At 48.0% G+C, this 13,575-nt stretch overlaps 1 protein-coding gene across 7 annotated transcripts in view; it reads right to left on the bottom strand.

Moving 5' to 3' along the window:
* The window catches only part of ADAM23 (ADAM metallopeptidase domain 23), a 184,872-nt gene extending 174,485 nt beyond the window's left edge, over window positions 1-10,387 (bottom strand). For 5 of the 7 annotated variants that reach the window (XM_075934341.1, XM_075934344.1, XM_075934343.1 and 2 more), the window contains exons 1-2: window positions 10,033-10,386; window positions 8,320-8,546 (exon numbers count right to left, since the gene is read on the bottom strand). In XM_075934341.1, the coding sequence (XP_075790456.1) occupies window positions 8,320-8,546; window positions 10,033-10,156 (351 nt within the window). In that variant the 5' untranslated portion in view covers window positions 10,157-10,386. Of the gene's footprint in view, window positions 1-8,319; window positions 8,547-10,032 lie in introns of all 7 variants that reach the window. The other 2 variants (XM_075934339.1, XM_075934346.1) reach the window with 1 other exon arrangement.
* Between the last annotated feature and the right edge of the window lie 3,188 nt (window positions 10,388-13,575).

The raw sequence follows: 13,575 nt of genomic DNA, 5'->3' as shown, positions 1-13,575 counted from the left end.
GCTGGCCAATGTCATTGCAGAGTCTTTGGCCGTTATCTTCGAAAACCTGTGGAGATCAGAAGAGATCCCGGATGATTGGAAAAGGGCAAATGCAGTGCCCATCTTCAAAAAAGGGAAGAAGAACAATCCAGGGAACTACAGACCAGTCAGCCTTATCTCAGTCCCTATAAAAATCATGGAGGGGATCCTCAAGGAATCCATTTTGAAGCACTTGGGAGAGGGCAATGTGATCAGGAACACTACATTTGCGTGCATCATTCTGGGATAATAACAAAAGGTGAACATGAATCTAAATAGTACAATTGAGAACTATTAGCCCAGTTGAGAACAACTTCTATTATATATTTGGTGAATTTTCAGAAATGAAATAGATTGCTAGCCTGGTGAACATCTCAGCATGGAGCCAAAGAAGCATTCAGGTACCAAAGTGTTTTAAAATATTTTACTTGTTGCTTGAGAAAAATACATTAGACATTCAGCACTGCACTGACTATATCTTAGAAATTCAAGCTTTCATCTAACCAAAATGATATAGTGTGTTTCTATCTAGGATCAAAGAAAAATTTGGAAGATCAGACGTCAAAAATGATTGGAGGCCTTACTGATAATTTGGACTATTTAGACCTAATTGCAGTGGTCTTTCAATGCACAGATGACACAGAAAGATCACTGGGAAGTACATAGCTTAAGTGGTATAAGATAGGGATGTGAATGACTAGTCAAGTAGTCAACTATCCGATAAGTAAATACTTATCAGATAGTCAACACACTAGCTGATTAATTGTTTCTCACTCCCCCTCCCTCGCTGTCTATCAGAAAGCTGCAGCAAGCAAAGGGAAATGGAGCCTGGGGCCAGATCCCTGGTTCCATGCAGCGCTGCCACTTTGAAACATTACATGCAGCCCGGAGCCAGCTGAGGAATCCCCAGGCTGCACGCAGCGTTTCAAAGTGGCAGCGCTGTGTGGAGCCCAGAATCAGCTAGGACCTCCCCCGCTGACCCCAGGCTCCGTGCGGTACTGCCACTTTGAAATGCCATGAGGAGCCTGATGTCAGGCTCCCCGCGGCGTTTTAAAGTGGCAGTGCCGCACAGAGCTGGGGGTCAATAGGGGAGTCCCCAGCTAACCCCGAGCTCCACGCAGCGCTGCCACTTTGAAACACCACAGGGAGCACAGGGTCAGTGGGGGACTGCCTGGCTGGCCCCATGCTCCCAGCTGCACTTCAAAGGCAGAAGCACCCTTATTGACTAATCAAATATTCAATTCAAATTGCATTGACTATATCACTTGTCAAGTAATTGAAATTTAACAACCCTAGTATAAGTCTCTTGTGCATGTATGTAGATAGATTTAAAAGACATATAAAAATAATTGAGAAGACAGTCAGATCTGCTAAAGGCTACTTTTAAAAAAACTGTGACATTTTGAATTTTTAAAATATTTTTAAATGGCTGAAGAACTTGTGTGCGCAACCAGGCTGGCAGCAGTAAAGACTAAAGTCCTCTAGCCACAGAGCACACATAGCATGCAGAGTGGTAGTGCAAGCTTCCCCACCCTGCACTTTGGCTATGCCTCAGTCATGACGTGATATATCAGGCTGTTTCTTTTGTTTGTTTAATTATTTGTATTACAGAAGCATGTAAGGGGTGCAGGCAGGATTAAGTCATGATTGTGCATTTACTGTGCAGTACAGTTTAAGTTACACTGTTAACCTAGATGATATGATAACAGTGATCATGCATCCATCACACAGAAACAAACATTAAAAGAAACCACCTCATAAATAAGGCCTTGCCAAATTCAGTGGTCAATGTCACAGTCACAGGATATTATGGTCCTGCAGTGGGGGAAGGGGACTGGACTTAATCCTCTCTCGAGATCCCTTCCAGGTCTAGTGTTCTATGATTAAAAATAATAAATTTCATGCATTTAAATCAGAAATTTCAGTGTTGCAATTGTAGGGGTCCTGACACAAAAAGCAGTTGTGGAGGGGGATCACAAAGTTATTATGGCGGGGGGGGGGGGGGGGAGGAGTTGTGGTACTGCTACCCTTACTTCTGTGCTGCTTCTGGCAGAGGCACTGCATTCTGAGGTGACCAGCTGCTTTCTAAATTGAGCAGCTGTTGGCCAAGGCCCCAGCTCTGAAGACAGTATTGCCACCAGCAGCAGCGCAAAAGGGTGGTAATATCATACCATGCCACCCTTGCACTTCTGCACTGCTCTCTTCAGAACTGAGTAGCCAGAAAGTGGCAGCTGCTGACTGAAAGCCCAGTTCTGCAGAGAGCAGCGCAGAAGTAAGTATAGTACCGACAGCCTTACTTCTGCACTGCTGCAGGTGAGGCTCTGCCCAGCTAACAGCCACTGCTGTCCAGCTGCACAGTTCTGAATGCAGTGTAAGGAGGAGGGTGGCAATACCAAGTTTCCTTTAAAATAGTTTTGTGACCTCTCTGCAATTCCCTTTTTGGTCAAGACCCTAATTTGAGAAATTTTGGTCTCGGGGCAGATAAAAAAATCAATTATTTAAAAATAATAAAAAATCATTTTTTTAATTTAAATTGGATTTTTGATTAGGTTTTTTCTTCAGAAAAAATTTATGTGAAGATAGTTTTAATTAAGATGCATAATAATTCAAAGGATATCTCATCATGGAATAGGGATTATAAATCCTAATTCTAATTCATGTAATATTTAAGAAAAGTTTCGTAAATGAGTTCCAATAGTTCATGGATTAGGGACCCAATTTTATGGGGTCCCAGAAGCTTCTATATAGTTTAAGCTAAATAATCTTTCTATCTACCCAATGGGACTCAGTGCTCAGTCTAGAAGACACCATCAGAGAAGCTTAATTTTGTATAATCATCCGTTCATAAATGTTTAGTATACTGTTTATTATTCATAAAACATTTGAATTTGATGTTGACAAATTACGTAGACCTCAAAGGTAATTTAAGTCCCCACAACTTAATACTTATGGGAAATTGTAACGGGGTGGCAGGAATCGCAAGCCCGAACCCCGCGCCCCGCACTTAGGCGCCGCGGGGAACAGCTGCCGGGACGCCCGAGCGGCTCTGCCGCGTCTGCTCGGCGGTGGCTACCGGAGCAGGTTCAGGCGCAGGAGCCTCCCCGACGCCCAACCCCCATGCGCTCCCGGCAGCCCAGGGCGCATGCGCCGGCGTCCCCAACTAGGGGCGCCGGATTCAAAAGCCGGGCGGCCGTGAGCCGGGAAAGAGAGACGGAGCCCCAGTGGGGTGGCGAGCCGGCAGGCGCGGAGGACGGGGAACGCAGCGAGACCGGCAGGCAACCCAGGACTGGCAGCGGAGAACCCCCGCGACCAGAGAGGGTGAGTCACACCCGGCACCCCACCGAACCAAGCGCGGCCAGACGGAACTGAAGGGGTCGGAGGAAGCAGCCGAGGACGGGGTCGGAAAACCCTGGGGACCGGTGAATTGTGGCCATAGCCCCCCCGGTCGGGCGGTGCGTCCTGGACGCCCACCCTTAGGGTCCTGGGCTGGAACCTGGAGAGAGGGCGGGCCCAGGTCCCCCTCCGCCCCGGTCGGTAACCGGAGGACTAATTAGGACTGAGACAGCAAAACATGACGACTCCCCACCCCTAGAAAGGGGGCCAGAATGTTACAGAAATGTTTTAACAAAATACTTTAAAAAAGAAAGTTGTATAATTAAAATTTAGTTAGACATTCCTCTGTAGCATTCGTAACCCAAGCACTGCAAAATACAAAAACCAGAAAATGAAAACAGATTAGACAAATAAAGCAAAGTAGCACAAAGAAAGAGTTTTTAAATAATCAGCACTGTCGCAAGTGTTACCAGTAAGCACCTTACAATATATTGGACTAAATCCTCCTCTTAGTCACATTAATGTGATCCCAATTAATGCAACTGGTTTATATCCGTATAACTGGGAACAGAATAAGATCCATTATTTTAATCCTGACAGTATCTCATTAATTCATATATATATCATCCAGAATAATCAGCTTGTAAACAATTCACCATGAGGAAGAGATTTTAAAGAAAAAATGCTGTTTTAAAGCCCTTTCGACATTGCTCTCTCTGCTCGCCTACATACACCTCTCTCATTATACATAGTCATACATCCATAAGCTTTGCATAGTGATTCAGCATTTAGGAGTCATTCAAAGGCCCAATCCCACAGACAACGCTATGGGGAGTTCCCATTCCTATTAATCACAACAGCAGCTGCACAGAAAGGGTTTATGGGATTAGGCCCTTCATTTCTAGGCATTTAAGTGCCAATTACTATAAAAGAGGTAATAAAACAATGCTCACAAAACAAGATTTGTAGTCATACATCTTACTGAAATGCATAAAAATATCAACCATTTTCCCAACTAGCACATTTTTAAAAGGCTGCCATGTTTTCCCCCTTTCTATTTACACCTAAATTATCAGTCCTCAAAGTAGACCTCCTGTTGACTTGGCTTTGAAAATCATTGATTTGTTTAGCACTTAAAATGTGATCATCTCAGTACAATAATACATAAAAGATAATTCCTAACCAGAAAGCGTTCCAAAAGAAAACAGAACTACAACACACAAAATGCAGTAGGAAATCCAAAAGATGCATATAACTTGTTTATTTATCATTATATTTGTAAAAAGAATAAAACACTCATTTAATGTGGTAAGTGTAGTATTTTGACAAACTGTGACTGAAAGATTACACATTTTTGTGCTGTTTGTCTTCTCTGATACAAATACACAGTAGGAGGAAACAAACAAATATTGACAGAGGGACTGTTGAAGTAAATGAAGAGGACAGCTATGGGACCAGGTCCAAAATATAAGATCGGTTGGAACTGTCAGTACCTTGGAAGTACAGATAAGCAATTTAAACAATGCAATGCATAAGACAGAATCCAGTGAAAACATTGTCAATCCTTTTTGCTGTGTGAAAGGGATCAAAGCAGTGGAAGTTCAACTTCAAAAGGGCAAAAATCCATCAGAGGGAAGAGTGCCAACAAGACGTGCTCTGCTTGACCTTCAAGCTTACTGAAACGCCTCAATAAGAATATGGCATCATGGGGATTGTCAGGTTAAGGGGACATAGCCAAGTAGAAATGAAAACCACTCTACACAGTACTCAGCCCTGAACATAGCAACTGAAATTAATGCTAACAAGATCAGCATTAACTCCTGTAGTTCTGCTCCATCTACAGTTTCTACACAAATCTGAGATAGATACTAGGGCACAGGAAGGCAAGGAATGGCATCAAAACAGTTTTTAAAAATGCATGGAGAAATAACACAAGGAGAGACTAGCTGAGCAGCTGACTATGTGGGTCCCTCAAGATCTGCAAAATTTCCCCACAAATCACAGATCTACATTATTCCAAGACCTACATTCCCAAACCTTTCTGTAGGCCTGCACACACACTCTTCCTCACACTCCACCATCTCTGAATTTCCTCAACTTTTCCCTTTCTGCAGGAAGTCATAAGAGAGAAAAGAGCAAGACCATCCTCATCAGTAAGTTTGGAAAACACTAAGGAGAATTTCTAACGAGTATCTACATAAATGAATTATATTTCCATAGCAAATCTAGAAAAGCAGTACATCAAGTCAAAGAGCTTTACTAATGTTGTTTATATAATAACTAGGGGGCCGTGTCCCCTGCTCGCTATGTTCACCAACTCCCCTCTCACTGGCCACTTTTGTGAGAATTCCCCATTCTCCACACCTGGTTACTACCCGTCTTTGCAGGGCAGCAGTGCTCCAGATGTGCCCTTCCAGCTGGCAAGTGAGCTCCGGCCGCGGGTCTGGGACATGCTCCATGTGGACAGGGCGCAATGGAGAAACATGGAACCATGGGGGAGCCCCCAGCTTTACATGCCCATGCCCTACTGAGAACCAGCTTTGGGTCACGCAGGAAGAAATCCCGGTGGGGAAATCTGAGCCACTAGTCCTTGTCCTGGAGCTCCATGGCCCACAGCCCATGCCCCCTTCTTCCATTCCTATCCCTACCGCCTTCCTCCATTCCTACATCCCCATCCTTCCCTAACCCCTCCCCCTCTACACCCCCACACTGCCCATTCCCCACCTCCATTCCTATATCCACCTCACCGCACTGCCCATCCTCACATACACCCTCTCCCCTTCCTCCACACACCCTGTCCCTCCCACGAATTCGTCAAGCTGCACGCCGTGTGAATGGCCTTCAGGGCAGCTTTGCTCTATGGTGAGCCCAGAGCGCAGAGAGGCTGCTCCAGAAAGTCAGAGAAGTGGCTGGGGTGCAGCGTAACTGCGCTGTCCCCAAAGAGCTGGATGTGCTGTGTGGCCAAACCTGCTGGAGAGCCTGCCTGAGCCAACGTCCTGGTCCCAGGATGTTCCAGCGGGTGTACCCATTCCAGGGGCAGATGACCATTTTGTGGGGCCCCGGGCAGCATAATTCCGTGGGCCCCCCCCCCCTTTGCCACGGCACATGCGCGGGGCTTTTTGAAGCGCAGGGCGGCCGCCCCGTTCGCCCTGCCCTATATCCGCCCCTGACCCATTCCCTCGAAGGCTGGGATGCAGCACTGCGAGCAGGGCAGATGACGGGAGTTGACGGGGGGAAAGGGGCAGTGCTTTGTGGACAGAGGGATGGACACGGCACCCAAGGAGGGCGAGGCCTTCCCAAGGGATCCCAAGTGGGGAGCGAACTCTCAAAGGACAGCATCTCCACAGCATTCGCCAGAGGCTGGGTGTCTTGAAAGCAGGGGAAGTTATCGGTGCAGGGGCCCTGCCCAGTCTCTGGGTGTAACCAGGTGGGAAGCCCCTCGCTCTCTGCAGACCCCCAACCTCAGCCCTTCACTGCAGGGTGGGTCCCACACAGGCCATGTCCTTGCTCCCAATCTCCTGCAGGATCTGCTCATTCTTGGGAGGTTCTCCGCCATCTTGGGTGGGAGGGAACCAGGCAGCAGCGTCCCCATGGAACACGCTGGAGAGGTGGGGCTGCAGTCACTGCCAGGGACTGGGGCCCCACGCTCCTCGTCCTCACCCCAAAAGTTGCAGCATGGAGTCTCATCAGGGAATCCAGGAGGTGCTGCTAGTGCCAAGCCCACCCACTCTGCAGCAGGCTGCTGGGAGAGGTGCATGCCCTGAGCACTGGGGAGAGGGAAGGCCATGTGACTCCTGTTCTGCCTCCCAGAGCCCCAGTGAGGGGGGAGGCTGCACGGCTCCCACAGCACCCGAGAGGGAGAAGGCCTCATGCCCCAGAATCCACACAGCTCCACCTCCCCTGAGCACAGGGGAGAGGGGAGGCCATATGGCTTGTGGCTCCCCAGAGCACAGGGGTTGCCATGTAGCTCCTGGCTTACGGCTCCCCGGAGCATGGGGGAAAAGAGGAGGCAGCAAAATAGGCTAAATAAACAGGATTCCAACAATGGATGATAGTGCCATAGAACAGCTGTTCTCAAACTTTAGCAATCCAAGGACCCCCCTATTGTTTTAAAAATATCCAGGGACATCCTGCCCAGCCCCTTCTTCAAGGCCCTTCCACCACTCGCTCCATCCTCCCTCCCTGTGTCACTTGCTCTCTCCCTTCCAAACTCATTTCACTAGGCAATGACTTATTTGGCTAGAATGATTTAGCTTTTAGCAGGGGTTTGGACTCTATTACCTCCTTAGGTCTCTTCCAACGCTATGATTCTATGGCTTTTAAGAGATAATTTTCAGTTATATTTACTTCTAGGCCTGCTGACTACACAAAACTATATTACTAAATCACACCTCAAACCAGACATTTCTACTGACCATCTCAAGTTGATAAATCTGTAATATTTATCTTGTGTGGGTAAAGTATTTTTTGTTTTTAATTATAAAAATGTTGTTTCTGGCTAAAGATTTTGAAAACTGGCAGCTTTTATAATTATCGTTACTGTACATGCATTAGTAGGACATCCGAATTTTGTTTATTTGGCAACACTTTAAGCTAAATGATTTCAAATAAGGCAAGGGCCACAAATACTTGAGTAGTTTAGCACAGCTTTATAAGAGTATTTTGCTGCTTAATGTATCTCAATTCAGATGTAGTCAAACTAACATGATTTATATTGATAACATTGAGCAAAAAAAATGCTGAATTCTTATCCAATTCCACCATTTCCCTGAAATACCTGGATAAGTTATTTGGATCCAGAATTTCAGTTTAGGCCCATATTTAAATCTCCACAATTTTTTTAACTTCTAAAAGTGGTGCAGTGACCTCTGAAGTCTTGGTGTCCTGTTTAAATAAATAATTTAAACTATTACATTTCCATACCAGAGGATAAGCTACTGTACAATACTAAGTCTGGTTTGTCCCTACCTTATTGTGTTTCTGCTGGTGCCTTGCCCTAGTGTCCAGGATATGGTAAGGGCTTTCAAAGTCTCTGTTGATATAATAGACCAGTCTTGAAGGCAGTGTGATTTCTTTCTGGATTTCATTGCTTGGGTTGTTATTCTTACTGCTACTTCTGTTATTCTGTAGGAGTATATTCTCTTCATCTGCCAGTGCTCCTGCTATTCCTCCTGCAGTTTCATTCCAATACAGAGCTGAGGAAGAAAGATGTGACAGCCATAAACTAACGTGCAGAATGTGTCTCTTTCCACAAAATTAAGCTACAGATTTTTTTTGCTGTATTCCAGTATATTATTTGCTTAAACAGAAATGATTAATGAAATAGGTCTGATTTATTTTTACACTTTAAATGGTTTTCTGCTATCCTGTATTATTTAAATTCATGTACATTTTCACATGCAATCTCAGATGTTGAATGTTTTAAAGCCTTTCATCTTTATGAGATGAGGGATCTCTTAACAGACATGCAGTTCTCCCCTCTCTGCTAGTTACACGTTTGCACACTGTGCTGTACATCTATAAAACTGCTGGGAATGCTCCCCACGTTCTCAAGACAACTTGAGTACGGAGTCCATGTGCACAGAATGTTAATCGATTCCCTTTACATAATGGCCAATCTTCCCTACTCCTGTAACTTTGAGGATGCCAAGAACACTTCTAGTGAGCAGCATTCCAGGGTTTTCCTGCTCAAACCCACATTTCCTTTTTGTTCATTTTTAAGGTGTGTGGTATCATTCAATCTGGCAAGCAACACAATAGTAGTACTAATATCACCATTTTAAAGACAAGTGTCTCCGGCATTCTGCATTTCATTTAAATGCAGCTAAAACGAAATCAAATCTTGAAAAAACATACGTTATTTGCAGATGTTCTTCTTACAAACACCCTCCCAAACATCTGCCAGTGCTTCATCAATGCATTTTATACATGTTCTCCTCCCGGCCCGTGCAAAAAGAAAGGGACACCGGATTTAAATAGGATGTGGGTGTTTTCATCCATCACTGCTTGGTATTTTTAAAATGCACCGATCTGGACACACACTACAGCAAAAGGGAAACGCTGAGCGCTGAGACGGCTCTCTGCATTGGACAGCAATGGTCAGAGTAGACTGGCGAAGAAAATGGTTGGGGGGGTGACATGGACGGGCGGACACACACATGCACACACACACATGCACACACCTGACACACCTGACACACACGCGCACACACCTGACACACCTGACACACACGCGCACACACCTGACACACCTGACACACACGCACACACACGCACACCTGACACACACGCACACACACGCACACCTGACACACACGCACACACACGCACCTGACACACACACCTGACACACACATGCACACACACGCGCGCACACCTGACACACGCATGCGCACACACACACACGCACCTGACACGCATGCACACACACACGCACACACACGCACGCACACCTGACACACGCATGCACACACACACACACGCACACCTGACACACGCATGCACACACACACACGACACACGCATGCACACACACACACACGACACACGCATGCACACACACACACACGACACACGCATGCACACACACACACACGCATGCACACACACACATGCACACAGCGACGGGCCGGTCTCTGCGTGCAGAGGACACACCGGGCGGCGCGCGAGCTTTCTACCCACCGGTGGCTGCAGCGGCCCCCCAGGGCTGGGGCCGGGCGGGGCCGGGGAGGAGCAGCAGCCCCAGGAGCAGCTGGAGGCGGCCGGAGAGAAGCTGCCGCAGGGCGCTGCAGCCGGGAGGCTTCATGGCTCATCGCTCCCGGGGCGGCCGCTGCGGAGGAGCCGGGACGGGGCTGCCCCTGTGCGGCGGGACTCACAGCCGCGCCGCCCGCATGCCGCCGGGGGGGGGGGGGGGGGGCTCTGGCGCTGTGCGGGGGGGCGCGGCTCCCGCTGCCAGGCAGCCGCAGTCCCCACCGCGGCACGCGCTAGCCCGGCGCGCGGCTCGTCTGCCAACGGCTGCCGCGACTCCACCCACCCATCGCCGGCGCGCGCTCCCCTGGCCGTGCTGCGGCGGGAGCCCCGCCCCCTCCTCCTCAGCAGCCCGCCGTGCCGGGGCCGAGCGGGCTCGCGCCCGGCGGGGGCAGGCGGGTGCGCGCGCGGCGGTGCGGCGGTGCGGCGCGCGGGGCCGCTGTCCCTGGTGCCGGCGGGCGGAGACCCGCGTCGGGGGGTGACGGGCCCCGATCCCCGCGCGCGGTCCCAGGCTACAGGGGCAGGCGGGAGCAGCCACGAGGGAGCCTGAAATGACCTCCCTTCGTCTGGAGAAATCCCTCATCCGGGGCCAGCTAGGCCCCGAGGGTGCCGGGCCGAGGCAGTCCAGCCTGTGGTCCCGCGGGAGAAGTGGCCTGAGATCCACAGACATCAGATGGCGCCTGCTGTCCCTTGGAGCAAGCAGTTGGCCAGCGCTTGTGGCCTTGCTTCTTTGAAGAGAAGACGTTGATAAGACCAGGCAGCTGTACTTTTTGGAACAATCCCGCTTGTTTACAAAGAATACACGCACCGTCCTGTGTCCCTCAATACAGAAAGAGCCACCACCAGCAAGAAGTTGTGTTCACTGTTCCCAAGTCTTCGTGCAAGTTCCATGCCCCCAAAGAGCGCTATGACTGTCACACTTCGACTGTGACTCTCAAGGCCACACTTAACTGCCTCTTTGATTCTCTGCTGGTTGTTGGGCTTTCTGTCTCTTCTACACAGACAAGATGGGTGAGGTCATGCTTTTTATTAGACCAACTTCTGTTGGTGAGAGAAACCAGCTTTTGAGCTTACACGGAGCTCTTCTTCAGGTCTGGGATATCTCCTCAGAATGTCTCAGCTAAATACAAAATATCTCACACATACAAATGTTGCCAAAAAAAATCCACTAACCCCTGCATATATAATGACAGAATCCCTCAAACCACACAGCTTAGCTTCTGATTGGTGGCTTCTATTGTTTCCAGCCACAACTATGCAAAGGGAATTTAATTACTGTCTCCTTTTAATCTGAAAAAGGGTGTTTAGCACCACTGTCAGTTTTAACCACATCTGGTGTCCTCTATAAGACAAATACCTGCTTGATGGAGTAGTCAGAAGTCACCGGTGTGGTTTGTCCTGACAGGTATCTTGCTTTATTCAATGATGATGACCATTTTGCTGCATGCATCTCCCCCTGTATGTTCTGCACAGGTAGCTTGCACAGCAGATTCGGACAGAGTCCCCAAAGACCAGGTTTATTGTAAATGAGCACAATAATAGCTCCCTGGATCAGATGTTTACAGTTATGCTATGAATGTGTGCCCATGACAATGGACTCAGCTCAGCCAATGACAGATTTTGTGTTGCTCCCTAGGCTGGAGAACAACAGCCCCTCTAACACACGTATTATACACAGGTACACACATTACACATCATTATGGATGTATCATGTTGCCACTCTCTGACGTACCCAGATATCACCCTGACCTCATGCATAGTTGTTCAATCAGGACATCATTATTCATCATGCTGTCATGCTAGAACAGGGGTGGGCAATAATTTTTAATGGGGGGGACACTCCAACATTTTAGAATGTGGTGAAGGGCCACACTCTTCCACGATATTAAAGAAGGAGGTGCGGGGTCTGGGATGGAGGTTGGGTACAGAAGGGAGCTTGTGATAAGGGATTGGAGTGCAGAAGCAGGTGTGGGGTCTAGGAGGGAGTTTGGGTGAAGGTGGCAGTTGTGACCTTGGGCAGGGGACTAGGGTGTACGATGGGGTGCATGCGTTTTACTGCGACCTAGGGCAGCAGGGGGTTGTGATCTGTGACACGGGATTGGGTTGCAGGTTCTGGGTATCAGTGTAGGAGGGGGTCAGAGACTTGGTTTATATAGGTAAGGGTTACACCGGGGGGCAGAGGCTTGGGGGGAGGGAGTGACTGGGATGCCAAGGACTGGCTCTGGCCAGGAGACTTAACAGAGCAACTACCAGCCAGCAGCCCAGCAGGTTTCCCAGGCAGGCTCCCTGCCTTCTCTGCCATCACACAGGCTACAGGGGCCATGTGCATTGATGAATAGCTGTGAGCCTGAGAGGCGAAATGCAGGGCTGTTTGCTGCGCTGCCCTTTCTTCAAATAGGCAGTTCCCGTTGGCCAAAAACTGGCCAGGGAGTTTGTACTGGTGGTGAAGGCAGTGCAAGAAGCCTCTCTCCCCTTCCCAGGCTTGCAGCTGTTCAAAGACAAACAGGGCCCTGCAGCCGCTTTTCTGAGCAGCGTGCAATGGGTGGGGACAGGCAGGGAGTCTACATAAGGCTCCTTGCGGCATCCACAGTCTAGATGGATGGCTTGGCAAGCCAAATCCAACCTGTGGGCCATATTTTGCCCTACCCTGTGCTAAGCTGGGTTAGTATGTTCTTGTGATCTATGGGGAATGTGTAGGTACCAAAATGTCTCGTAACAAGGTGCTCTGTTACCATCCCTCTGGAATGTGTTTACAACCCATGCCTAGTACCACTTAGCATGAGTGTTTCTGCAATATCAGCACTGTCCTTGCCAAGTTTTGTGTGCAGGGGCTGCCTCTTGCTCACAGCTTGATTTTGCTTTATATTAGCGAAGTCTTGACCACTGTTGCCTCGGCCTCACACCAGGCCTGTAATAGAGGCTTCTGTTTTAAGCCCTCATCTTACTACAGCTGGCAGCTATTAACATCTTGCAGCATAACAATACCCTGCATCTCAGCTCTGCTCATCATTCAATGGAGCTGAAAATGATGAAATCCTGCAGGGTTTATTTCCCAGGCAGAATGAAAAGAAATTATTTAAAAAATTAAAATGTTTACAAGCTTAGCTATTTACAGAGCATCTTTCCGTCATGACTTTTTCACATCACCAATCCAAATCGATTTTACTTCTTCATCCTCTGTAAAAGTGCACTGAGATCTATGGATGAAAAGTGCTATATACAAGTTAAGTATAATTGTTATTATTATTAGAAACTTTTAGTCATACATCCCTTTTTAGAACAGTCATAGCAAACCTCAAATGAAATTCTCCCCCTCGCCCACACAAGCTGCTCCAGAAAAATGAAAAAGTAAAGTGAATTACTAAAAAATATTGTAAATGATACAATAGTTGAAAAGATAGACATTCTGTAGACTTTCACCCATCAAAAATTGAAATTCTTTTGCGATCTTTAGTGTGGTGGCACTACCCCTCATCA

This window comes from Pelodiscus sinensis, chromosome 7 (assembly GCF_049634645.1).
Source record: "Pelodiscus sinensis isolate JC-2024 chromosome 7, ASM4963464v1, whole genome shotgun sequence".
Lineage (NCBI taxonomy): Eukaryota > Metazoa > Chordata > Testudines > Trionychidae > Pelodiscus > Pelodiscus sinensis.
The sequence above is the reverse complement of the archived record's forward strand: the minus strand, read 5'-3'. Positions and strand labels throughout refer to the sequence as shown.